Source organism: Megascapheus bottae, chromosome 6 (genome assembly GCF_031878675.1).
Source record: "Megascapheus bottae isolate mThoBot1 chromosome 6, mThoBot2.hap1, whole genome shotgun sequence".
Classification (NCBI taxonomy): Eukaryota; Metazoa; Chordata; class Mammalia; order Rodentia; family Geomyidae; genus Megascapheus; species Megascapheus bottae.
In genome coordinates, this window is record NC_143514.1 from 49953094 (window position 1) to 49979515 (window position 26422).

General features: G+C 52.1%; 1 protein-coding gene across 9 annotated transcripts in view; it reads left to right on the forward strand.

The window, feature by feature from the left end:
- Positions 1-246: 246 nt before the first annotated feature.
- The window catches only part of Lrp8 (LDL receptor related protein 8), a 72065-nt gene continuing 45889 nt past the window's right edge, over positions 247-26422 (forward strand). For 3 of the 9 annotated variants that reach the window (XM_090334803.1, XM_090334800.1, XM_090334802.1), the window contains exons 1-2: positions 247-412; positions 1170-1289. In XM_090334803.1, the coding sequence (XP_090190929.1) occupies positions 304-412; positions 1170-1289 (229 nt within the window). In that variant the 5' untranslated portion in view covers positions 247-303. The remainder of the gene's footprint in view (positions 413-1169; positions 1290-26422) is intronic. The other 6 variants (XM_090334806.1, XM_090334807.1, XM_090334804.1 and 3 more) reach the window with 5 other exon arrangements.

Genomic DNA, 26422 nt, shown 5'->3' on the forward strand with positions numbered 1-26422 from the left:
GGGGCACAGAGGAGGCGGAGGCGGCGGCGGGCGGGCGGAGCGCGGGGCGGAGGCTGCGGCGGGAGGGAGCGCGCGCGCCGGCGGCGGCAGCCCAGGGCCGGGGCCGCGCGCCCAGCCTGAGCCCGCCCCGCCGCCGAGCGTCACCGAACCTGCTTGAAATGCAGCCGAGGAGCCGGGGCGGGAGGCAGCGGCGGCGGCGGCGGCGGCGGGGGCAGCGGCAGCCCCGGCGCCGCGGCGAGGACTCAGCGGGCTGAGGTTCGGAAGCGGTGCAGGGGGCGCGGCGGCCGGTGCCCCGGGCCCGCCATGGGCCGCCCGGAACGGGGCGCGCTCCGGCCGCTGGCGATGCTGCTGCTGCTCCAGCATCTCGCGGCGGCGGCGGCGGCGGCGGCGGATCCGCTGCCTGGCGGCCAAGGTGCGTTCAGCGAGTCCCGGGCCCGGCTCTGCACCGCCAACAAAGCGCGGCCTGGAGGTCGGGGCGGGCGGTGGGTGGCCGCGAGGTTCCCGGGAGGAAGGCGCGTTTCTGGCCCCGGCTGTGCCTGGATTTGCCCTGGCTCCTCCGCCCGCGGCTCCCGGCGCGGAGAGCTTGGCCCTGCGGGCACCGGCTCTTGGAGGATGGGCGCGGGGGCCCGGAGCGGCCGTGAACTTCGCGGGAGGCGGCGGCGGCGGCGGTGGTTGTTCGGGGTCTCACAGCCCGGGGGGGGCCGAGCAGCGCGCGCCGCCGCGGTGCGGAGCGCAGCCTCGCCGCCTCCCCTCCTGACAATGCGTTTCCGAGCACCCCGGCGAGGGGCGGCGGGGCGGCCGGTGGAGGGGAGGGGGCGAGCCTGGCGCCCCGCGCGCGCGTCGCGCGTGGACCGGAACTCCCCGCGGGCTGTGTCCGCGCGGATCTATGACTGCGGGCCATGTGTCTGGCCGAAGTGTGTCTGAATGATGGGAGGCGTATCCAAGTCGTGTGCCGCTCACTCTTTCAATAGGAGCTTTCCTGGCCGTGTCGCCGAGAGCCCCCACCCCTCCTCCCAGATCCGGGGTGTCCGAAGCGCCCCCCCCCCACCGTCTCTAGTATCATCCCTTTTCCTTCGCCACGGCGGATCCCTGGTGTCTGGGGCTGCGTGGTGGAGAGCGGGCCTCGAACCTGCTGACCCACCTCACGACCCCCCCCCCCACTCCCGCAGGACCGGCCAAGGAGTGCGAAGTGAATCAGTTCCGGTGTCGGAACGGGCGCTGCATCCCCTCGGTGTGGAGATGCGACGAGGACGACGACTGCTCGGACAACAGTGACGAGGACGACTGCCGTGAGTAGCCAACCCCGGGGGCGCTCACCCCGGGGCGGGGACGGAACAGTGGGGCGAGGGGAGCGCCCGCTCCGTTTCCTCGTGGCCGCCGCCTCCTCCACCTGCTCACAGCCGCGCCTCTTTTCCTCTGGCGGGCGCCGGGCTTGGCAGGCGTGTCCTAGTGGAGCCTGGGGTGGAGCCCAGGCCGATGTGCCCCGGGGCGCGCTGGGCTCCGGGGGCTCGGGAACTGTGGGCAGGGACGGCGCTGCCCCCTGCACGCGGCCACCCACCGGCGACCCCGTCCTCCCGGGCCGGGCGCCCCACGGGCCGGGCGCGTGTCTCAAAAGTTCCACGCCTCTCAGGGCCGCGCGGCGCTCCTTTTCCTGCTCGTGTTTTTGTGAATGAATGGGCTCCCCCGGTCCCCTGATTGGCTGGGCAGGGACCACCCCACAGGCCTCCGTGGCCGGAGCCACCAATCGTGGGAGCGGGCGGGTGTGCGGCATCCCTCGGCCCGGGCTGCAGGGCCCCGCCCGGGGCCGCATCCCCGGCGCGCGTCCTCGGAGGGAAGGTGCAGGCTGGGCGCCGCCTCCCGCTGCTTTTCTGTCGAGTCACAGCAAAGACCTTTTTGAACCGTGTGCGTCATGGGGCCTCCAGGAAGGAGCTGGAAGGGGCTCTAGGAGCCGGAGGCGGAGTATGAACCCTCTGTCGCCGCCGCCTTTGCTCAGCGTGCTGTTTGTACAAGCCAGACACAACTGATTTTTAAGTTCCTCCTCCTGCGCGTCGGATTGCAGGACTCTGTGGGTGCTGAAGGAGAGGGCAGGCAGGCCCCGCATGGAAGGAAGGTAATTCCAGGAACAGGAAAAATAAAACAAACAAAACAGTGTCTCTTCCAGAAATAGAGACCCAAGCACTACTCATTTATCAGTACCCGGGCCAGCACTGTGCTGGCACCGGGCACGCGGTGTCAGGCCAAACCACCAGCAAGGAAGGAGGAGGGGCGCCTTGGGTAGAGGTTCACCCACCCAGCCTGCCTGGAATGGTGAGTCCCTGAGGTTTTGATTTTTATTTTTTTTCCCCTCCAGCCTTGCAGTTCACTTAGACTTAACCTAGAGTGGGTCCTGTGACTTGGACACATTGTTACCACTTGCCTCAGTTTCCCCAACTCACCCGGCCACTTGGGCTGATACTTGGTGCCTGGATGGCCTCATAGGACTGTCTTGAGGAATAATTCTAGAAGTATCATTGGAAGTAATGAGACATGTGCTGCCCCCTAACTGCAGAACATGGGGCTAATAGTTACCACGTATAAACTCCTCTGCTTTTCCCTCATATACAGATCAGAGACCCAGGGTTTGTTACTTGTGCCAGGTGACTGAATGGCTAAGTATGAGCCCGAACTTCAGCATCTGTTCCCAGAGTCCTTAGCTAATCACCACCCTAACCATGTCCTAGTTCTTCTGAAGTTATGAAATAGCTGTGGTTGGATAATATGTCTGAAAGTTATTGTGGTATCCTTAGAGGATGATGTTGAAGTGTGGTGGGGCAACAAACAGAGTTCCTGGGGTGACTTCACTTTAATCCCCTTGCCTGATGTTGTTGTTGTTGTGTTCTATGATGCAGGGTGGGGATTAAACCTAGACCCTGGCACAGGCTAGGCAATCGTTGATCACTGAGCTGCATCCCCACCCTCTCCTTAGCTCATTATAACATCAGTCTGAGAAAGTAACTGTGAATTCAAACAGAAAGCTTTTCTTGTCATCCTGCTTTATAGATAAGGACACAGGCCTAGAGAGGTTGAGTCATTTGCCTAAGAAGACACAGTCCAGATTTACAGAACTTGATCAGCATCTCTGCCCGCATCCTAGCTTAGGGCACTGACTGCTGTCATGCGCTGTGGAAGGATCTAGAAACTGGAAAATTATATGCTAAATATTAGGCCCGTTGCTTTTCATCTGTGTGTGGAGCTTTAGCAAGATAGATTAGTTATGGAGTGAGTTTTGGATGGCGCCAGGTGGAGTGGAGTCATAACAGGCATAGTTAGTGCCTGTGTCACTAGCTGTCAGTGGAAAGGGCATGGGTTAGGCAGGGTGATGGCAACACCCAGTGGATCAGTAAAGTCAGACTGAGCCTCAATCCTTACCTGTTACACAGGATAGTTGTCCCCTTACATTGTAAATGAAGGAAGGCTTCTCCCAGGAAAGGTGAGAGAAGAGAGGAGGAGGAGAGAATGCCCACTGCTAAGGTATTTACTTATTTATTTATATTTGTCCTGGGGCTTGAACTCAAGGTGCTCTTGCTTGGCCTTTTCCATCACAACTGGTGCTCTACCACTTAGTGTTGAGCCACATTTATTGGTCTGGAGGATTTGTCTGCCCGGGCTGGCTTTGTACCTCAATCTTCAGATCCTAGCCTTCTGAGGAGCTAGGATTATAGGCGTCACTCACCAGCCCCTTGGCTCACTAAGGTCTTAATAAACCTCCTTTGCCGTTAAGGCTCCCCATTCTGGGCCACCTATCCAGAGTGAGCATCCCTGTTCTGTCTTCCAGGCTGCTGGCTCCTCTCTGAGCAGCCCCCACCTACCATTGCCACCTTCTTTGGTGCATGCTCTATCCACTAGAGGGCCTGACCTCTCTACCTCTGGGTGACAAGTTGGGAGATAGAATTTGTAAGTAATGTCTGTGTGAGGCAAACCAAGTTCAAGCTCCTGATGGGGTTGAAGCACAGCCCCTGAGTGATCAGGAAGCTGACTGCCTGGCAGGCTTTTTGTGTTGAGGAAGCCAAGCAAGGCTTCCTGGAGGAGGGGGCAGCTGAGCTAGCCCCTTGAAAGTTGATGGCTAATAGTATTCCCTCAGTACTTACCATTTAGAAGAAGATGGCCAGCTCTCCACAATATAGAGGGCAAATGCGGCTGGAAAGGTAACATGACTCTCCCATGGGTTAGATCTAGAACTCTTAACTGAGGTCTTCTAAGTCTTGCTCCTTAGCCACAGTGAGGGTCCTTTGGAGACAGAGCTGGCAGGATGGAGAAGGGAAGAGCTCTTAGGGCTTCAATTTCCAGCTCAGAAGACCTTCAAAGTGAAGGAAAGGGCTGAAAGCCGGAGGGTCAGGCCCAAAAAGGGGAAGTCTGGTGGGATTCCTGGCGGGGCACGTAGACCTGCTGGCCCCTAGGCCTTGTTTTCCTGTTGCTCCTGGTGTGTGTCTGGGGATAGACGTAGGATTCTGGTCTCTGGCCAGGCTTTTACTCCCAGAGTAATAACCACACACTGGATAGCACTGAGCACTTGCTACTGGCCAGGCACATTGCCAAGGACTCACAGGACTCTTCTGTCTGTCAAATGGGACAACTCTGTGAGAACCTTAATCATTCCCAGCTTATGAAGGTTTACAACATAGAGGAACTGGCTAAGTTCCGAGTTTTAAGTGAAACCCACAACCATAGAGCCTGTGCCTTCTCACGTGCCCACCCAACCCTTGGTTACATACATGAAGAATCTTGTCATAGGACCGGTAAGGGACAGGGATCTCTTTCCTTCCTCCTTACAGGCTTTGTTCATTTTGTTATCTTAGAAGATTTGGTGTTACCTCCTGTAGGAAGCCTTCCCAGCCACACCCTCCTCCAAGGCTGAGACACAGGACTCAAAATCAATGATTTAAGGACCAAAGTTGAAACCTCAATTCAGTACAGCCTTGTATCAGACATACCTGGTTCCATCCCCCCCTATTAGGTTGTTAGTCAGCCTAATAGCATTGGGTGGCAATAATCCCTGCTTAGAGATGTGAGGACTGAGATCCTGTGCTTGGTGAACGGGAGGCAGTAGGGAGGAATCTTACTTTCACTGAGTACCCTGGGCACCTGGCTGTGAAGCCTCTTACTCTTACCCTTTCCAAGCTACGTTGGATCCACTGCTTCTGCTCCTCCCCCAACTACTTACACATCTTTCTCAAGGCTCTTGCAGGAGGTACTGGTCTTAGCCAAAGGATCAGTGAGTTTTTGTGGAATGGTCCCAAATCACTCAGCCTCAGCATGGTCTGGTGGTAGCAAAAAACAGTCTGAGGAGGAGCTAGGGAAGAAATAAGTCTAATGGAACTGGTTGGCTTCAATGACCAACTTAGTAGCCTGGGGCTCTAGAAGGAACAGAGACTCTTTAGCCTCGTGTTCCTTTCCTCCTGGCTGTGCCAGAGGGCCCCAAGCTTTTCTTCATTCCCAGCCCAGGTCTGTGCCCATGGGCTAGTCCCAGAAGGCCATAGGAGTGTTTGCCAAACATCTTCCATTAGCCTTCCAGGGCCCTACTGGGTCTCAGTCCCCTCTGAGAGCTCCTATTTTCTGAGGCCTGCTAGGAGTCAGAGCTGCAACTGGGCCAAAGCTGCTGGGATTCTTTCTGCCCAGTTACCTGCAGACAGCTGAGTTGACAGCCTTCCTCCATGGGGAAATGCTGGCAGGAGGTGAAGCCAGGGAGGGACCTCCATGGGGAGAGGAAGGAGAAGAGTGAGAACCCTCGTGACTTGATAGAGCAGGTACCCCTCTGGGTGGAACGTAGCAAATGTTTTCCTAGTCCTAAGGAGAAAGACATGGGCATGCCCCCAGACCCACACAGTGTTCCAGGACCTGGAGCTGGGAGAGGACATGAGGTGTGAATTGAGGCCTGGAGACCCCAGCAGACCCCAGCTCTGAGAGGCCGACGACACCTCCCTGCATATCCAGGCCATCCAGTCTCTGGAGACCCGGCACAGTACCCCTCCTGAACCTGTGCTTCAGCCCTTGAGCTCCCCTCAGTCTCAGATCCTTCACTCTGCCAGCCTTGTGTTGGACACAGAACTTTGTCTCCCCCTAGGGTTTACTAGCAATTGATATTAAATTATTAGCTGGTCCTCATGCCTGGGAGCAGGTTGGGCAATTTGCTGTTTTTTAAGCTTTGCTGCTCACAACATGAGGGCTTTTTTTTTTTTAAATTCCCATTTACTTTTTTTTTTTTAACCAGTCCTGGGCCTTGAACTCAGGGCCTGAGCACTCTCCTTGGGCTTTCTCAAGCCTAGAGCTCTACCAGTTGAGCCACAGCACCACTTCAGCTTTTTCTGTGTATGAGGTACCAAGGAATGAAACCTGGGTCTTCATGCGTGCTAGGCAAGCACTCTACCACTAGGTCAAACTCCTGGGTTTTAATTACCATTTAAAGATGATGCAGCACAGGCTCAAAGAGGAGATGAGATTTAGCCAGTATTGCTAGATTTACACAGGTCCACCTCTAAAGCCCAGAAGCTTCCCTTATGCTCTCCATTCTGATGGGCAGGATGGTGCCCAGCAGAAGTTTCACAGGCTCCAGATTCTGGCCTGAAGAGTGGGTCCAGGGAAGTACACTCTTGTCTAGGTAGTCCTTCCACACAAGACCACCTTTTTCCAGCCTCTGCTGAAAAGGCTGCTGTGCTATACAGAAAGACAAGCTAAGGACCTGGTGATGTGTCCTTGATGTAAGTGAACCCAGGAAGTAGCATCCCACTGCCCCCCCCCCCGCCCACCGTCTGTAGTTACATGACTCTGACTACTTCCTGGCCCCCAGTCTGCTTACTGTTCACCCTGAAGACTCCTCTTTAGCCTGCGTCTATAGAGGGTAAAACTGAGACCCTGGAGACTAGACTGGATCCAAGTGTCAGCAGGGACCTCTTCTCAGAACATAGGGTACTCAGCTCCTGAGTTGAGGACTAAAGGCTAGACAGTGTGTGTGCCCCCTTCCACCACTGCCACACACACACACACACACACACACACACACACACACACACACACACACACACACATACCTGCCATGGCTACCCTTCTAGTCCCCTCTGAATCATGGAGCAAAGTATTCTTGGGGTGAAGAGCAGACAAAGGTTTCCCAAAATATAGAGCTCTGTGCTCCACTATGGGGACATTAGCCTTGTCACTACCCCTGATCAGATGCAGCCTGCCCACCTCTATATACCATGTGTGTGTGGGGGGGGGATCATTTAAAGTAATCATGTCCATATTCATAAGAAAAAGTTCCTAGCGCACTGGAGTTGAAGTCTGGAGTCTGCACTTCACAGAGGAAAACTTCCAAAAGCTCAAGTTGCTTGCCTCAGGACTGAGCCCCTGGTGCCTGTCTGCAGAGTCTGACACAGAGAAAGGAGGAGGCAGGTATTCAGACATCCCAGTCACAATAACAATGTATGTGACACGTGGGTGTGTTGTGCCTCCTTTCTTTTCTAGGCATCCCAGCTGTCTCCCTCTCCTAGTCCCCACTAGCAGATGCTGGCTTCCTCCTGTGTAGCTAATGCCCATAAGCATTAGCTGGACCCCCACTCCTCTGTCTCACAGGTATTTAATTACCAGCCCTGGGATTCTGGTTCCTTTCTCACAAGCTGTCTTATGTGACTTTAAGCTAGAGTAGTTCCAAAAGAGCCAAGGACCTTCAGGGAAGCCTGCTCAGTCCTCACAGTGAGCCCCTCACTACGGCTTTCCCCCTGACCTCTGTATCTGATGGGGCCCAGCACAGGAGTCCACAGAGTAGAAGTGCCAGGCCTAGCACACAAAACCCAGAGTAGTACCAGACCTCTTGAATGTCTTCAGGGGAAGAAGTCTTCACCATTCCTAGGGCCTCTAACTGCCTTCACATACTACCTTGTAGATCATAGCAAAACAAACAAACCCCTCAAAGCCTCCTGGGACTGGCAGGGTAGGATTCATAGAAGTGGTCTTATTAGGGGCTGGGAGTTTGGCCTTAGTGGTAGAGTGCTTACCTAGCATGCACAAAGACCTGGGTTCAATTCCGTGGTACCACATACATAGAAAAAGCAAGAAGTGGTGCTGTGGCTCAAGTGGTAGAGTGCTAGCCTTGAGAAAGCCCAAGAGAGCTCAGGCTCTGAGTTCAAGCCCCAGGACTGGAAGGTGGTGGGGGGAGGGAAGGGAAGGGGTTTGGCCACTGGCCCTTAGGTATCACGGAGACTTTATCTCTGACACTCTAAAGAGACTATTTCAGTTTCTAGCCATCATCCAGTTACAACTAGTGTGACCTTTTCCAGTTTGTGCCTCTTACAGCATGCCTGGGAAGCAGGATAGTGCTGAGACAGTATTAATGGTATCTTCCTGATAGGGAAGTTGAAGCTCAGGGAGGTCATCAGACTTACCCAGTTATTGGTAATTCTGGACCAGAACTTACTGCTTCTGATAATGTATAAGTATTTTGTACTTATAATAATAATAACAATAAATAAAATAAGTTCAGGTTTGTAATCCTAATTACCCAGGAGGGTGATTTTTGAAGGACTGGATTAAACAGCAAAAGTGCCAGAACTGGAGATATGGCTTAGTGATAGAGTGCTGCCATGAGCAGAAGAGCTGAGCAAGAACATGAAAGTCTGAGTTCAAGCACTGATACTACAAAAAAGAAAGTAGGGCTGGGAAAATAACTCAATGCCCCCAGCACTATCAAAAATTAAAAAATTAGAAATGACAATGCCAGGTGTCTGTGGTTCTTACCTGTAATCCTAGCTACTCAGGAGGCTGAGCTCTAAGGATTATGGTTTGAAGCTAATCTAGGCAGGAAAATCCATGAGACTCCTATCTCCAATTAACCACCAGAAAACCATAAGTAGAGCTATGGCTAAAAGTGGTAGAGTGTTAGCTTTAAGCAAAAAAGCTCAGGAACAACGTGCCCAGGCCCGGATCAAGCCCCATGATCAACAACAACAAAAAGTTAAAAGTTGGAGGTAGTGGCAGAGGCCTATAATCCTCCACTTACCAGTCTGAGGCAGGGGAATCATGAGCTCAAGGCCAATCTGGGATATATAGTAAGAACTCATCTTCCCCTTCCCTGCCTACCTACACACACACACACACACACACACACACACACACACACACACACGCACGCACGCACGCATGCACGCGCGCGCACACACACACACACACACACACACACAGGCAAACCCAAAACAGCAAAAAAGTATAACTTTTTAGGAAAGGAATCCTCACATGGGAATTTCTGTCTTTGCCTTGGTGCTCTCTTGAGAAGAGTTTCTCATCTTTCCACCACACCCACTATGTGCCCCCCAGGCAGCCAGCCCAAAGACCTTCCTGTTCCCTAAGCACAGCCCCATGACACAGACAAAGTAGCCATATCTAGGTCATACAGAGCAAATCCAGAAGAAAAGGCAACTATGTCTTCCCCCAAGAGCTTCTCACCCCCCCCTGCCCCCTGATAAAAAGCAGAAGAGAACACAACTATGCCTCCTTCTTGGTAGAACTCATCTTTCCTGTGGCATGGAAGGGACTGCTCTGTCATTTGCTGGATGATCTGGGCAAATGAGTCCCCCCTGTCTGAACTCACTCCCTTGTTCCACCGGCACTGCTCCCCATACCTCCTGCCTGGGCCTGAGACCTGTGTCCTTGGAGTCTCCTACTGCCTGGGAAGGAATAGGGCCTGTAGCAGGCATGATGGACTGGATTCTAGCAGGCAGACAGAGGGCAGCTAGGTTTTTTTTTTTAGTCCACCTCCAGAATTCAGCCCTGAGACCATTTTCCTTCTCATATCTTGTATTCCTAGTTGGAATGAATGCAATATAAAGATGGAGGTGAGGGAGAGCCCAGTGTGCCATCCTGGACTAGAGTGAGCCAGAGGTGGAAGTTTGCAGGCAGAGGGCCCAGAGTCTAGCCCTGGAGAGGAGCCTTCCCAAACCCGTGATTCCTACACAGGGAATAGATAGCATGGCCAGCAGCCACTTCCCTCCCCCATCCTCCTCCAAGGACACAGCAAGAAGGCAGCTGTTAAGATAGCGGTAGGAGAGATGTAGGTCATCTAGCCAGAGACGAAGACTTGGTTGCTGGGCCAGCATAGTGTCCAGGAGGGACTATAGGAATCAGTCTATCTGCTTCCGTGGGCAATGGGACCCTGGGGTGGCTGCTTCCTGGGTGGCCCTGGGTACTGGTTCACAGCGACATCTGGTTGACCTCAGAAACATGGCAGAGAAGGAAGGCCCCATCAGGCCCAGGTTAAGCTGCCTGGCTGCATAGCTGGAGGCAGAGTGGGCTTTCCTGATGGCCTAAATCCAGGAATATCTAGCACTCCCCTGCTTCCCTACTTTCTGGACTCTGAGCTGCCATCTGCTCCCCCATCACCCTCAAAATCCCTTCTGGGCCGTAAGTATGTGCTGTGCATGTGCTTAAGAGACTGTGTGGGGAGGGAAGTGACCCTTCTGGACACAAGGAGGCCCTGGGGTCAGTGATCCACTACTTCCCACACCCAAGGTGGCTCACTAGTAGCCAAAGCCCCCTACCAGGCTGTTGTGGCAAGGAATTATTTGTGTCTGAGAAGGTGCTTGCGATCTCTGTTCACAGCTTGCCTCAGAACCACGGCCACCTCTGTTACCTGGCTATAGCCCATCGTAAGCTGTCTGGTCCCACCCCAAGGGCTATGGTTGTGGCTCAGACCACAAGCACATCTCTGTTCCCTTCTTGCTGAATGGCTATTTGGCAAGCCTTGCCCTCCAGTGGTTTCTGCTTGTTGCAAGTGGGGTTTCTCTAGGCCCTCCCTCTTTGGGAATTTATGATTTTCTCCTGAACACAAGACTGTTTACAGAAGCTCAGATCCTCCATGGCTGGGTACCTGGTCTGGGGACTCCAAGGAGCCGCTGCCTGTTTTCTGAGGCCCAGGGTGTTCAGGGTTAGAAGTGGGGGTCATTCTGTATCCCCTCACACAAAGGATAGGGCCTAAGCTGTACATAGAAGGCCAGAACCAAGCGTTCATTAGCGGAGCTTACACATACTCAAGGGGTTTTTGCTTGTTTATGTTTTTCTGAGCTCTAACTGGGCTGATGTTTTAATACCTATGAGCCAGTCAGAGCAGAGTTTATATTGGCTCCTTATGAGACACTCTTTTGTCTCCTTCCATCTCTCTACTCCCTGCCTGCCTCTCTTGCCTGGTGCCTGGGTTGATACAGAGCTAGCAACCTCCGCTGTGTCAGCTTGATGTGGGTTCCAGCTGTTGCCCTCCTGTTGCTTAGTTGGGAAGTACAGAGCAAGTCTCTGCGCCTGAACCTCAGTCTTTGTCCAGTGTGGAGACTAATTCCTGGCCTGCATGAAGTATCAGATGCACCTCCCTGAGCCTTTTTTTCTTACATCATGAATTGCCACAAATTGGGCAGAGGTCACCAGATTGTGTGATCACTCTCCTACCCTGGGCCTTAGCACCTCCTCTCCTGGGGGCTGTGCCCCCCTCCCTCTCTCTAGCCTTGGGCTTCTACTCTTGAGTTCTGCGCTGAACTCACCTTGTCACTGACTTGCTGTGTGACCTGGGCAAGTCCTTGCCCCTGTCTGCTGCTGCTCACTCTCCGTTTCTGTTTGAGGAGGCAGTTAGGATAGGATCAGTATTTGAGCCACTTTGGGGCAGTGTTTGTTGTTGGGGCCTTTCTGAGCCTCACCTCCTCAGAATCTCTGCTTGATATGTGGCCAGTTGGGAGCCATAGATATGAAAATCTTCAGAGCTCCCGCTCATGAGGTGATGGCAGATGGACAGCAAGCATTTACAGCAGTACCTACACGCAGCCGTGCTTGGTCTGAGACCAGTGATCCTTATTCTGAAGTCTCCCATCTTTCCACCTGTGCTGGACTGCTGTGCTGCTAGGTAGGGTGAGAAGAGTCAGGGAGCTCCCAGATAGATTTCTTTATCCCCCTTTCTCTCCTGTGGCTCCAGGCTGGAACTTACTGGCCCAGTTTAATTATGGAGAGTCCTTTCAAGGACCTCATTCAGAAATGAGCCCAGAGCCTTGGGGACCTAGGGTGGTAGTGCAAGCAGAAGTTTCATGTGCCTAGTACTGCCCCCCCCCCTCCAAGATATGCCCAGAAAGAGGGCAGGATTCACATCTGTGATTCTGAGCATTGCAGTCTGGGCTCAAGGGTCAGACTTGTCTCTATCCTCTGTTCCCTGTTCAGCCTTACCCCTCAGGGTGCAGAGGGCTGAGAAAGGAGCCTTCTCTGGTTCTGCTATACCTAGCCCTGTAGCTGCTGTCCCTGGCCTGGCCTGTCCCTAGAGCATATGCTGAGAGAATGAGTGCATGAGCTGTGACTCTTGGGCTAGGGCAGCATCCTTGTTTGGCCAAAACAGCTTCTCAACCCTCCCTTAGCAGTGGGGGTGGGTGAGGGTCCAGTGCCCCCAGGACACAGAACCCACTAAAATATCACTGCCCACTCTGTGCCAGCATTCCTTTATAGGATCCAGGTCCTCTCTGATAGCAACTCTTTTCAGGACCTCTGCTTACAAAGACTCCCCCTTACCCTCACCCAAGCCTGCCCTGAGTCTCTGTCACAGCCCCCCCCACCCCGTGCTCACCACAGTTCGGTCTGTGATGGCCTTTCCTTTCTGAGACCTTGCTTTGCTGACCACCACGCCCCCCCCCCCCCCCAGTGTAGAGTCTATGACACACCCAGTCTCAGGTGCTACTGGTGTCAGCTTTGAGAAGTGGAGGGCCAGATGTGCTATGCCCAGAGGCAAAGATGACCTCCTCACAGTTTGACCTCCTGGACAGCTGGGAGCAGTGCTCATGTCTGTGTGGGGCTGTGGCTGGGCCTCTACTGCCCCTTGCACCAGGCCAGGGCCTTGACACCATTGATCAGGAGCCTGGGAATTGTCACACCCCTTTCTTCCCTGAATCTCTTCATCTGTCATAGTCCCCAAGTCCTTAGATTCATCTTCTGCCTGCTACCTGTCAGTCTGGGCTGCTTCCCTACCCCTACTACCTTTCTCTTCTTGGATCCTCCACATCCTTTGCCCAGTCCAATACCACCTAATGTCTCTTCTACATGCCCAGGTCTCACATCCATCACCCCAAACTCCAGAACTCTGCTCCAGCCATGCCCCTGATGAGAAGTCTCACACTCTCTCATGTTATTCTCTGGCTCTGACCACCTTCCCTCTGCTGTTGAGCTCTATTTTATACCTAGAACCACCATTTCCAGGAGGCTTCCCTTTACCTTTAGGTCATAGCCTCCTCTGGTCTCCCCCATCTTGTTCCTTTGCCATGTTTATTCTTCTCGCTCAAGTATAGTATGAGTGTTCAGAAGCTTCAGGGGACAGGGGCAGGAGATGTCTGTGGAAGATAGAAGGGGGAAAGGGATGGAGGTGCCCTTGGCATAGTAGTTCTGTGAGTCCTGGGGAAGGGTGGTGCAGACTGTAGCCCTAGAATCCTCACTCTGACATTCCCTGAGGACGGTTCTGTGCCATATACCCTGTCATGGCCTCAGCAGGAACTTTGGATGGAAAAGTAGGCCCTGCTTTGGGGGAATTGGTGTTCTTTCTCAATGCGAGATATCTGATCCTTAGTTTCTTCCACTGTGAGGGGGATGAAAGACCCCAGACCCCTTCTGTTACCTTAGGAAGATCCACACTGTGGTATTGCCATGGTCATGTGGTAGTCAGAGTGGGACCTGGCCCTTTGCATCTGGAAATTACAGCTAAAGCAGAACTTCTACTCTGTGGGGCCTCTGGCACCTTGAACCATGTATCTCAGTTAGGAGCCAGCAAGGGATTTGCTGTTTTCTATAAAAATGACTGCCCATGCTTTCTTTCTTTCTTTCTTTCTTTTTTTTTTTGCCAGTCCTGGGCTTGAGCTCAGGGCCTGAGCACTGTCCTTGGACTTTCTCAAGGCTAGAGCTCTACCACTTGAGCCTCAGCACCACTTCCGGCTTTTTTCTATGTATATGGTGCCGAGGAATCGAACCCGGGTCTTCATGCATGCTAGGCAAGCACTTTAACCACTAGGCCAAACTCTCGGCCCTGCCCATGCTTTCTTGATGTTACCAAGTGTTTGCCTATGCATGGAGTGGCCAACTTGTCAGTGTCAAAACTAAAAATCCCTTGAGCCTGATGCCAGTGGCTCACACTGATAATCCTAGCTACTCAAGAGGCTAAGAACTGAAGATTGCAGTTCAAAGCCAGCTGAGGCAGGAGAGTGTGGGAGATGCTTTACTAAACCACACACACACACACACACACACACACACACACACACACACACACACACACACACAAAAGCCACAAGTGGGGCTGTGGCGCAAGTGGCAGAGTGCTAGCCTTGGGCAAAAGAAACTCAGGGACAAATTCAGGCCCTGAGTTCCAGTCCCAAGACTGGCATGTGTGCACACGAGTACACACACAAATACTAAATCTCAGAAAGCCCTTCAGCATCCCAGTGAGACACTATACCAGCCCCCTTACACCCTGCAAGCCTTAGCTGCTCCTGGAGCTTTATAGCAGGGCTTCCCCATTTCTTGTGTATCCTCATAACAGCTGGCCATCTCAGGCTTAGAAGCAAAGACGCTGGTTTCTTCTCCCCACTTTGGAAGAAATAGAGCACTCTGGGAAGTTCATGTGGAGAGCTGCCACTGACTTGAAATCTGCCTTGAACATAGTCCTCTTTGGCACTGCCTTCTTTGGGCCTTGGTTTCCCCACCTGCCCTGCTCACTTCCCATAAATTATGAGAATCATAGCTGTGACCCTGCCTATGCTCCTGCTTCCATTGAAACTCCGTAGAAATACATTTCTGTGCCTGGGCCCCATTCTGGCTTTTATACTCCTGAGAGGAGGGCAGCACTGAGTTCCTTGTTCCCACATGAAATAGGGATACGGACCATTTGCCTCATAGGAGGCTCTGCTGCAGACAAAGCCCTTTCCACAAATCACCTGACTCCTGGTAACTCTTGAGAAGTAGACCCAGATGGAATTACCACACCCACTGTACAGATGAAGACATAGAGCCCTCCTTCCCATCAATGCCGACTCCTTGATGGCTGGGGTAAAGAGAGTTCAGATGCCTATGCTGTGGTTGTGTTGCTTGTTAGCTGGATTGCTGGCTGTTTTTATCCTCTTCCCCTCCACAAGGCCACTCTGTCAATATCCTCATTGGTAGGAAAGGATGAAGACAGATGGAAGGGGAAAGAGAAACACACACAGTAGGGGGAGGGGTAGTGAGGGATGGGAAGTGGGGAGTTCTGGGGAGACAGGGGATAGGGGGGTGGGGTGGGGGGTCCAAGCAGCATTGCAACTTCCTCTTGTGGTTCTCACAGTCTGTCTACACCAACTCCTGACAGATGGAGGGAAGGGAAGAACTGGTGCCAAGAGGCTGTCACCGCAGGCGGGCAGAACTGGGGGAGGGTGCTTTGTGGCCAGAGTTTATATGGGGAGGGGGAAGCAGCTGGTGGTCTGGCTGCTGGGACTCCTCTGAGCCTGCTCCCTAAGAACTGTTAGAGAGAGAGAGAGAGAGAGAGAGAGAGAGAGAGAGAGAGAGAGAGAGAGAGAGAGAGAGAGAGAGAGAGAGAGAGAGATCAGGAAAGTGGGTAAGGGGTGAGCCTGCTGCTTGTTCAAGATAACTGATAGTTATTCCTCAGTTGGAACCTCTGAACCCAGGGCCCAGAGTCCTTTTGTCACTAGAGGTCAGGGTATAGATCCATTGTGGCTGAGCCAAAGCCCAAAGACACTTAAACTACCAGAGCAGGCCACTGGCCTGTACAGATGTGGTCAGGGTAACAGCTGGGGCTTGAGTGGCAGAGCTGTGGTAAATAGGTGTGTCTGGATCTTCTTCTTGCTATTGCTAAGAAGTTGGTTTTGTCATAGGTGTCTTGCCATTAGTATTAATAATAGCAGTCATTAATGATACATTAGCTCGGGCCAGAGTTGCCTGGGACCCTGGGAAAAGGTGGGATGAGCCGATAGTGGCATCAGTCCCACAATCAGAGGTATATACTTCGCACATTTGTCTCTTCCTCAGAGCCTGAGGCTGGCTGGGCATTCGGGTGTGATGATATAGTTAAGTCTCTGTGATTAGAAAACAGGCCCCTGGGCCTCTGGCAGATGACTGCTCACCACTCAAGGGGATGCTTTTTCTCTTCGTTCTCAGCCCAGACTTATTCCACAAACACTGTTTCCTGGCCTTGTGCCTATCTCAGGGGGCTTTGTGGCCAGACCCTTCCCTTCCCTTTGGCTCTTTGGATCCCTCAAAGGGTCCTGCTAGAGAGTAGAGTGGCTGTGGCCCCCTAACCCCTGCACACAGTGTGACCTGCTCACCAAGGTCACACAGCATCAGTTGGGTAGATCACCTCTCCTATCCATGGATCCTGGCAGACTCCATCTCAGAGGACAGATGGTGAGGGTGGAATGAGATGAAGAGCATAGAACCTGTGATCACTCACTGGTGCACTGAGATGCTTCTTGGGTGGGGTGAAGATCTTGAGCACTTTGACTTCATGTGCTTTAACAGCTTTATGAGGAGTTTTCCCTGTTCCTTTTGCCAACAGAGGTGGCAAGGCACAAAGAGGTAAGGAGTCTCATCAAAAGTCACATGCAATTGGGCTGGGTGGCTCACGCCTGTAATTCTAGCTACTCTGGAGGCTGAGATCTGAGGATCGAGGTTCAGAGCCAGCCTGGCCACAAAAGGACATGAGGCTCTTAGCTCCAATTAACTTCTAGAAAATGAGAAGTGGGGCTTGGCTCAAGAGTAGGGCAGTAGCCTTGAGCTGAAGAGCTCAGGGACAGTGCCCAGGCCAAGTTCAAGCCCCATGACCCCCTAAAAAATTTATTAAAGTCACATGGCCTGTAAGGCAGGGATAGTATTATCCAGACCCTTGTCCCTAGCTTCCCAAGACCCATGTGTTAGCCAGTAGAGGGACAGCATGTGAGAGCTCCTTTGGAGTGGGACTTGCTGTGGCTTCTGGCTCCCTAGGCTCATCTCCTGTTTGCCTGCAGATCCTATCCCTCCACATCCTGGGAAAGGGGTGGCTCCCATCCATCAAGCAGCTTTGGGAGCTTGTCCCAGGCCTCTCACCTCCCCTGTGAGCAAGGAAGTGCAGGTGAGGGCCTAGGCTTGAAGATGGGAGATTTATCATCTCAGGTTGGGATCTGTCACAACATTAATGTTAATTAAGCCTTGTTAATTCAACCCTCTGCTAAGGCAGAGGCTTCTGACAGTAAATTACTCATAAGCAAGGCAGTAAATGTATTGCTCAGTTTTCCCCAACACTTTGCAGAAAGACTGCATCTGGAAAGGCCTGGAGGGCAAAGGATGTTCAGATCATGCTAGCTTGCATCCCTGGGACCCTCTAGCTAGACAAAGGGGCAGGGTAGTCTCCCCACAAGACCTGGGCAGAGGTGAACTCTGTAGTCTGCTGGGAACCACCTCAGTGTTGGCTGACCCCATCCCACAGCAATGCAGTCTGAGAGAATCATCCACTTCTACCCCTGTCTTTCCTTTCCTGAGGTATTCAGGCTAGGCCAGATGAGTTCTGAAGGTACCTTTAGAACAGATGTCAAGCTCACATTGTAGGCTGTTGGCCCTTGACCCCACCCCCTTGTTAGCAGAGTTCCACCTACCAGCGGAGGCAGAGGAGGGGAGGCCTGGATGCAGTGCCATCCCCTCTTCCTCAGCCTTAGGCTGGGCCATGCCTGGAACATTTGGAACAAACCCAAGTGTTGAATACCTAGAATTTTTTAAAAATTAATTAGAGCATTAAATGATAGCCCTGTGGGAGAATCCTACCATCTGGCTGTCATAGGAGAAGCAGGAAAATGTACGCATGCAGTATGAGTGTCCTATGAAGCCACCTGTGCATGCGTGGTTATGTGGCTGTGTACTGCAGTGTATGCATACTGTGATATGTGTATCTTGTGTATGTTTGTTCACTGTGTGGTACACATCTGAGTGTGCAAGTGGCATGTGCTTCTGTGCATGCATGCCCATCTGCATGTGCATGTGTTGTGGGCCTGTGCCCAGGGGCCTGCCTATCTGTGTAAGCATACTTCTGTGCTTGTAGTCTGTGCCCAGGTCTGACTTCTGGATGTAGCAAGTCAGACTGAGCTGTATGCTGAAAGGGAGTGGGCCTCTGGAGCCCTCCTGGCAGAGGTGGTGGTCACAGATGGGCTGGGCAGAAGGCGGGATAGGATAGTTTTGGCAAGTGCACAGCTGGCCTTGTGCTAGAGTGAATGGTAGGAATCCTTGCTGCTTGTTTGACAGATGGGGAGGCCAGGCCTGTCCTAGCACAGAGCCATTGTGTAAAGGGACTGGAGCCCAGGCCCAGGGATCCCTTAGTGATGCTTTTATGGCTCTGGCTGTACATTGTGCTTTGGGCATCTTTTATACTCTAGGATTTCCATGATGGCTCTGAGAGGTTCCTGAAAGTGTTACCTCTACTCCTCCAGGTTGCCAGGGGCAGCTTCAGAATTCTCATTGCAGATCTGGTACCCTCAGTCCACATAGGAGGAGGCAGTTAGGTTATTGAAGAACACTGGGCCCAATTGTCCACTGGTTTGCTTTGTGACCTGAGCCCTTCATATGTTTCTCTAAGCCTCTCGGGGTAGTTAGAAGAGCTGAATTAGGACACACACAAAAGGATTGGTAAACCTCAAGATGCAATGATATGGACAGAGGGCCTGAGCCAAAGACAGCCATCATTCTATGATCAGGACCAAGGCCAAGGCCCAAGGCCAAGGCCCAAGTCCATGTGTCCCTGGAGTTTCCCGGGGAACAGGCCAATATGTGCGCTCATCCTTGCAGACTAGACCTGAAGTGCTCCCCAGAGCCATCTTTCTGGTTGCTAGTACTGCCCTCCAGTTTCATGCAGAGCATGGGGCTCATGGCAATCAATGAACTAGAATAAGAACAAACTCAGAGAGCAGTGTGGTATACCTCATCAGCTAAAGCACTGAGGTCCAGAAAAGACCAGTCGTTTGCTAAAGGCCACATAGCAACTAAGAGGTAACACTAGGAGCATATCCTAGCCTTTCTAGCTTTGTTCTTGGTACCATACCATTGTGATTAGGAGGAAAGGAGAAACAATAAGTGGCCTATATAACTGAGGGGAAGGAGATTTCAATGCCACATAAAGCCATGGGAGGCCCCCCAGTAAAGTAGAGAAGGGTTCCTCTACTCTCAACTCCCAAAGAATAAGGGGGGTGTACTTATCTTACTCTTCCTTCTGGGCCTCATGCAGGCTTTTCCTTGGGCAGGCTCACCCTTCACCTAGAAATGGGTAGCTGGGCATCTTCTGGTTCCCCTCTTTCCCACACATGCTCTCTTCAGACTTGTTCACTGCTGATGATGGAGAGATCCCACTAGAGAACCTGGTTCCCTTGGAGCAGGGGTGGAGGCCAAAGGGAAATGGCTGGCAAGGCCTTATACACTTCTGGTGCATCGAGGCTGACCAGTCTGGCTCTGTGCCATCTGGGAGTTATAATTAGTGTGGGATTAGCTAGGCAGCTGCTTCTGAAGTGGCTTGCCCTGGGAACCCAGGTGGCTATCAGTGCTAATTCCTCCCATTTCAACGCTTCTTTCCCTTCTATCTTCCACCTGGAGGCACTAAGAGAAGAGCTAGGCGGCCGAGCCCAATGGAAATCAGGCACCCTTAAAAGAAAAAAACAACTATCAGCCCTTTAAAAATTATCAAATAGCTTGAAGGCCTACTGAGTACAAACAACATCTGGAGGTGGAGTGGTATAGCTGGCTGAGGAGCAGAAAGAAGAACATCCTTCAGTTATTCCCTGCATGCCAGGCCCTAGGAGAGATCTGGGTGTTTGTTACATGAGATCTCTCAAAGAACCACCTCGTAAATAAAGATTTGCCATCATACTTTTAGACAAGGCAACAACAGGCTCAGAAGCCAAGTACATTTGCCTGATGTCATATGCTAGGCGGGACGAAGTCAGGACTTAAGCCCTGCTCCTGACTGGAAGAGGGCACAACAGAGAGCAGACTAGAAGTTTTCAAGCTTCTTTTTCACCGAAGAAAAGGCCAAGGTGAGTGGGATTGTCCTGTGCAGCAGAGTACTTGTCATATGGACTGTTTTCAAGTGGTTCTCCATATCCATGCCAGTTGTAGTGGAGCTGCCTTCTCAGGGAATCCATGCAAGCTCAGGATCTGGGTTGTGTCAGCCTGTACCTTGAGCCCTGGGTCTTCCAAGCCCGATGCATAATACTAGAGCTTGAAGCAGTGAGTCAGCCCCCCCAAAAGATCTTCCCCCACTGCAGGCTTGCCAGCACCTGATAGGGTGCCTAGCACACAGTAGGCCCCTGTTTGATTCTTCAGCACCAGAGACCAGTTAGGATAGGAAGTGCACAGAAGGACTTAGAACTGAGAATTTGGGCAAGCACAGGAGAGGGATGGGCAACGGAGGCCGGGAGAAACTAACAGTGCCTGCACTGAGCTCTCCTATAAGGGCCTGAGACCCCCTCTGTGCTGAGCATTTGCCAAGCGGACCAGTGGCTACGCGTGGGCCTGCCTTTCCTCCCCCACCTTGGCATTGCCGTCTCCCAGGAAACGGGAAATTTTTCCTCATTCCCATCATTAGGGTGCCAGGGCAAACAAACAGCCTAATCCAGATGAGCCCTGAGCCACAATCACACTCTCTTTTGGGGTTTTCTCTTTATTTCTAGCTATTTCCAGAAGCTTGAAGTAATTGGTATTCCACACAGGTTAATAGAACTGCTGTCTCTTCAGTATTATGCCTTAATTTCCTTTATCGAATAGCAAGTTGGAATTAATCGTGCCTCTCCTTCCTTTTTTTCCCACCGAAACCTATTACCAGCCTGTCTGCTGGTTAAAGTCATTTCGAGGCAGCTCTTGGCTCCTGTCCACTTCCCTGGGAATCTTTCTGACCAGAGCCAAAGAACAAGGAGGGTGAAAAATCCATTTGTACCAAGTGGGGGTCTCCTATTGAGAACTTATTTCCCTCCCTGTTTAGGAGGGAACAAGTGCAACCTCTAGCCGGCACAGCTGACTGAGGCCCCTGTGGCTGTGCCCATTCGAGGGCAGAATGGCCATATGTCAGCGCTGAGAACAGGATTCCTGTGCTGGCAAGGCAGGGGGAGGGGTGGCATCATCGTTTCTGCTACCTGCATTAGATCCTGGGACTTCAGCCTTCTCGATTCTGTTTTGATTGAGTCCAAGGGTCTCTGGGACTCCACAGTTCTAATGTTATGTCAGAGTAGGTTTGCGTACTTTGAGATTATACACTTAAAGGTGCTAAGGTCCTCCCCTGAGATGCGAAGAGCCTGTGGCTCTTTTGGGATCCCATGCATCTCTGATGCTACAGTTCTATTCCATGGCTGGGTCTTAGGAGGAACATAATTACTTACTGACGTTGACATGGGAGGGTGACTCCAGGGCAGTCCAGGCTTCTTGGGCTTCATTTTTCTTGTGTGTGAAGTTCCAGGATTTGTCCAGGTGGCTCTAAGACCCCTCTTGTGCCTCCTCACTGTGTTTCCTGGAGACTGGGACCCCTTAGCACCTTGGAGCCTGGGCCAAGCTCCTGCCCCGCTGACCCCAGCCCTTTCTCATTCAGTAGAAGGCAACCCCGAAGTCCCATTTAGGAAGTGGTGATGGTAAGTGATAGTGTAAAGAGCCCCACTGTCAAAGATCTCCCTGCTTCTGTGTCCTACTGATTACTGTATAATCTCACTGACCAGCATGTCCTTTAACGCTCAGCCACAATTTATAGGTGAGAACTGAGGCCCCAAAAGCTGAGCTCACTTCCTATCAGGCAGCTTGCTTCCAGAACGTCCACTCTGAGTCAGTGCTCTTTGCACCGCTGTGGCTGCACACATGCTGCAATTTTATGGAATGCATGGAGCTCACAACTGGCCAGTGTGGTTCATGGAGCTCAGTGAGAACTCTGGCATGAGACAGTATCTTCCTGCAGTGGGCCACATGTGTCCTCTTCCCACTGGAACCAAAACCTGAGGGAGGTGGAAGGGCTTTAAACAATGAACCCCATTTTGTTCCACTAGCACCAAGAAGACAGAAACAAGGCGAAGAATAGTGGCACATGCCTAAAATCCCAGCTATGTGAGACGTGTAGGTCATAGGATCATGGTTCAAGGCTAGCTTGAGCAAACGGTATGAGACTCTCTGGAAAATAATTAAAAGCAAGAAGACTAGTGGTGAATCAGATGACAGAGTGCTTATATAACAAAGAAAGCATCCCTTGAGTTCTGACTCATGGCTTCTTGTAGGCCTCCTCACTGCTGCCTCCTCATCCGTGTGCCCATGTTTATGGCTGAACACTGAGGAGAAGTAATAATCTTCCATGCACAGGGACTCGTCTACCTTTGATTCTAATGAAGATCATCTATCTTGTGGGATTCTTCTGGTCCTGTCTTATCTGGGGTCCTTCTGTCTGCAGCTTGGTTAGAAACTCTGTAAAGGAAGGTCATTCCTCATTTTTCCTTTTGGTCTCCAGAGTTTTCCAATCAAGCAGACTTGCTGTCTCCTGATGGGACCCCATTCCTAAGCTGAGCCCAGTTCTGGGCACCTACCCCGAGCCCTGTGTTTGGCTCTTCTCATCTCACAGTCACATACCTGCCTTCCCTCCTGGAAGTGGGTGCTGACCTCACTTGCCCACACCTCCCAGCACTGCCCTTCACACTTAGAAAGCCCCACCCCTATCTATCTCTTTCCTTCTCACCTAAGAGGCACCTGAAGCGTCCTCTGGAATGGTAGGTGTGGAACCCTATCTCCTTTTCTCAACAAGGACTAGATAAGGAGATTAAGGCAGAGTAACAGTAAAGAGTTTGTCTAGGTTATACCAGAGGTCAGTGTAGCCTGGAATAGTGCCTAGGGCTCCCCTAGTCTAAGCCTGGCTTTGTGGAACTTCCTAGAAAAGCTTCATGACGGATTTTTTTCTATCGTCATGTCAGCCCTGGACTGGCAAGGGTTTGCATCCCCCTGGACCCTGCTCCAAGAGATGACTGAGCCATTTGCCCCACACTTGCTGAACCACTGGGCTGACTTCCTGAGGTTTTCTGTCATCTGAAAGAGGGCTCCTGTCTATCGGCAGGGAGAGGAACTATGCCAGCAGGCCTGTAGAGCTCTATTTGGCATCTGGGTAGCATTGCCTCAAAGGGCCTGCTCCAGTGCTGCCCGGGGTGGATATTCCACATAAGCACCAAGTTGGGGAGTCAGGCTTACTCATGTTCCCCCACAGGCCCTGGGCTGGTCAGAGTGACTCTTTTCTGCTTGGTCAGGTGGCAGATGTTGTCCAACATGATTAGATGATGCCCAAGCAGATCCTGAAGGTGAAGAGTTTTGCCAAAGATGAAGGGTCCATCTATGTGCTGGAACTTTACAAGTCCAGGTCGCTGAGAGGGGGAAGGGGTTTGTAGTTTCCTGTGACACTGAACAGAGGCAAGAGGGCCAGGAGTCTGAACATTTGAAGAGTTCCCAAATGCCCTGCAAAGGCCTTTGGCCACATAATCCAGGAGATGGAAGCCAGCAGAGCAAGGAGATAGATGGCTCTAATTATGGAGAGGGCTTTGAAAGGAAGATCTGGCTCTGGATGTGTAGCTGCTCCACTAGAACTACAGCGGTTGATGTGAAAGCCTGGGTCCAAGTCACAGTTCTCTCCCACAACAGGACTTGGGTCCGACAGGGATGTGCATGTAACCCCACACCTAAAACAAAGGGAACTTGGAGCTCTTCTTGACCAACCCACCATGCCATAGAGAAAGAAAAGGAACAAAGAACAGAGAAAGCAAAGGCCGTATACCACAGCCAGGATGCCCCTGGCTAATGCTTTCAGTCCAATACCAACTCCTTTTTCATGAGTACATAACTTTTTCTCCCAGAGAAGCCTCAGACCTCAGCAAGTTCACAGTCACACCCTAACTATATGTCCGCTGGGACATATGGATGACTGAGGATCCCTGGATGGCTAGTAAGGTAGCAGAGAACTCTTAAAGCCTTCCCCACACTTACTAGCAAAAGACCGGGGCCCAGTACGGAGAGGCAGTAGGCCTTGAACCAGAAGATGGGTTTTCCAATAGCAGGGTGTCACACAGCTCGTTCATCACTAGGGTGGAGTCTTCTTGGGAATATTTCTCCCACAGCTTAATTGGTGGAAACATTTGCACATGCAGTTAGCCACAGCTGTTGACCAGCATGAGCTGTCACTACTGACTGGGAGGAAGGTGCTTGAGCACTGACCTCATTCTTCCTTGGGAGGTAGGATGGGCACCCTGGGGGCTCTTAGGCCCCTTGGGGAAGCTCTGGGTATCCCAACTGCTGATGGAGAAATTTGTTTGGTGTCATCCAGCATATTGGCAACAGAGTAGAGCTTCTCCTGAGTCATAGGAGAAGCAGAAGAGTTCCCCCTCCTCCCAGCAGGGGCCAGTGACACAGATGTTTTCACATGCTAAGGAACATGAGGTATCTTGGTGGAGCGCCCAGGCCTCCCCCCAGCAGAGGGAGCTGTGAAGCTCACAACTACGGGTGGCCTTGCTGGCTATCCAGGGAGGCCCCTGGAGCAGAAGAGGCTGAGTTCCCTTTGGGGAACTATGAGTCTGGGAGCCATACAGATCTCTTGTCTCTTCTTGTTCTTCCCTGTCTCTTCTTGTCTTCCTCTCCTCTTTCTCTCTTCCTTCATTTCTCTTCCTCTCTTTCTTTCTGGCAATACTGCGGTTTGGACTCAGAGCTAACTGCTGTATCGTCTGAACCACACTCCCAGGTTTGCTCTAATTATTTCTTTAGATATGGTCTTATTGCCTGAGCCCTTCCACTGGGAACCTCCCAATCTCAGCTCCTCATGAGCTATGCCTAGATTTTGGTTGAGGTTGGGCCTCCCAAGTAGCTAGGGATATAGGCATGAAGGCGTGAGCTACTTTGTCCAGCTTTTTTCTTTTTTTTTGGAATAGTGTTTGAACTCAGGATCTTGCATTTGCTAGGCAAGTGCTTGTCACTTGAGCCCCAGCCCTTATTCAGAGTCTATATTGTGTTAGTTTCTTTTCAGGTAGTATCTCACTTTTGTCCAGAGCCTGCCTTGGACCAACCAAAGTTTTGTTACTTCCATCTCCCAGGTATCTGCACTTCTAGATATGCCACGCTATACCTGGCTTATTGATTTAGAGTCTTGCTCTTTTTTTGGCCAAGGTTAACCTCAAACCACGATACTCCCATCTCTGCTTCTTGACTAACTGGGATTACACACATGTATTACTTTGCCTAGACCCTGTAAAGGCTCCTACTTTAAAAATACCTTGAGTTTTCTTCTAGCCCTTTTTCTGGGACCAGTAATTTTAGCACTAAGTGGACAGGCCAGAACCCAGAATGGGGTTGGTCCAGTCCTGAAGAGGGTGGCCTTAACCTGTTGTGTGGCCTGCTCTTCCAAGCAGTACACTTGCATCTTGTTTGGTTCCTTGGCAATCGCCAGCTAAGAATCCCTGCCGATCCCATCCTACCCATGTCTCTGCCAGTCCCCCTCCTCAGCCCCCCAGCTGTCACTGGCTCAATACCTCCTGCGTTCACAAATCACAGGGACAGGAAGATGCCTTTGTCGTCTGTCCCTCCGAGACGCGTATCTTCCCTGTGGCGACTAGGAGTCTGACATACCCCAGTGAGGGTCTAGGCCTCCCTTGGTGACAGCCAGGCCAGGATGGGCAGTGTCTGAGAGCAGCTGCGATGTGCTGAAGTCTGAAGGAGCCATGGCTGTGGGAATCCCAGGTAACCCTTTTGGAGGACCTAAGAACTAAGAACTACAACCCTGGTCCTGGTGGCACAGATACAGAATGTCAGCTGAGGAGGTGTTAAGGGTTTGTTTACATGAGAAAACTGAGGCCTACACTTAGAAGAGGTCCCAGGCCTGTAAGAGATGGGGACCAGTGTTGTTCTTTGAGTGTTCCCTTGCTGTCATATGCTATATGAAGGGCTCCCTGGGCCGAGGACATTGGACTAGGGTGGGTCATGGATTCAAATCCTGGGTCCGATCCTGCAGGCTATGAAGTCTAGCTCAAGTCCCTTCCCTTATTGGGGCCCTCTCCCCTGTTCTCATTTAGTGATGGCAACTCCCTCAAGGACCCCAGCCTAAAGTAGTGTGGAGACCCACGTAAGTCTTCATTGGTGAGCAGTTCCTGGGATGATGCCTGTGTCCTCTGCCAGGGCCACAGGACAATGGGCCATCCTGAATACTTCCCAGCTATCCCCTCAGCACAAGTCTACCCCATCCCCCAGGACATCCCTGCAACCAGCCCCCAGATGTCTCAACCCTGACCTCCCTGTTTTGACACTTTGGGGTTTTATGATGTTCGGTATTCTTTACAACATAACCTGGTCAGAATGTGTGACTCCTTAGAGGACGGTCAGGAGATACCTGGAAAAATTGGAGGGAAGG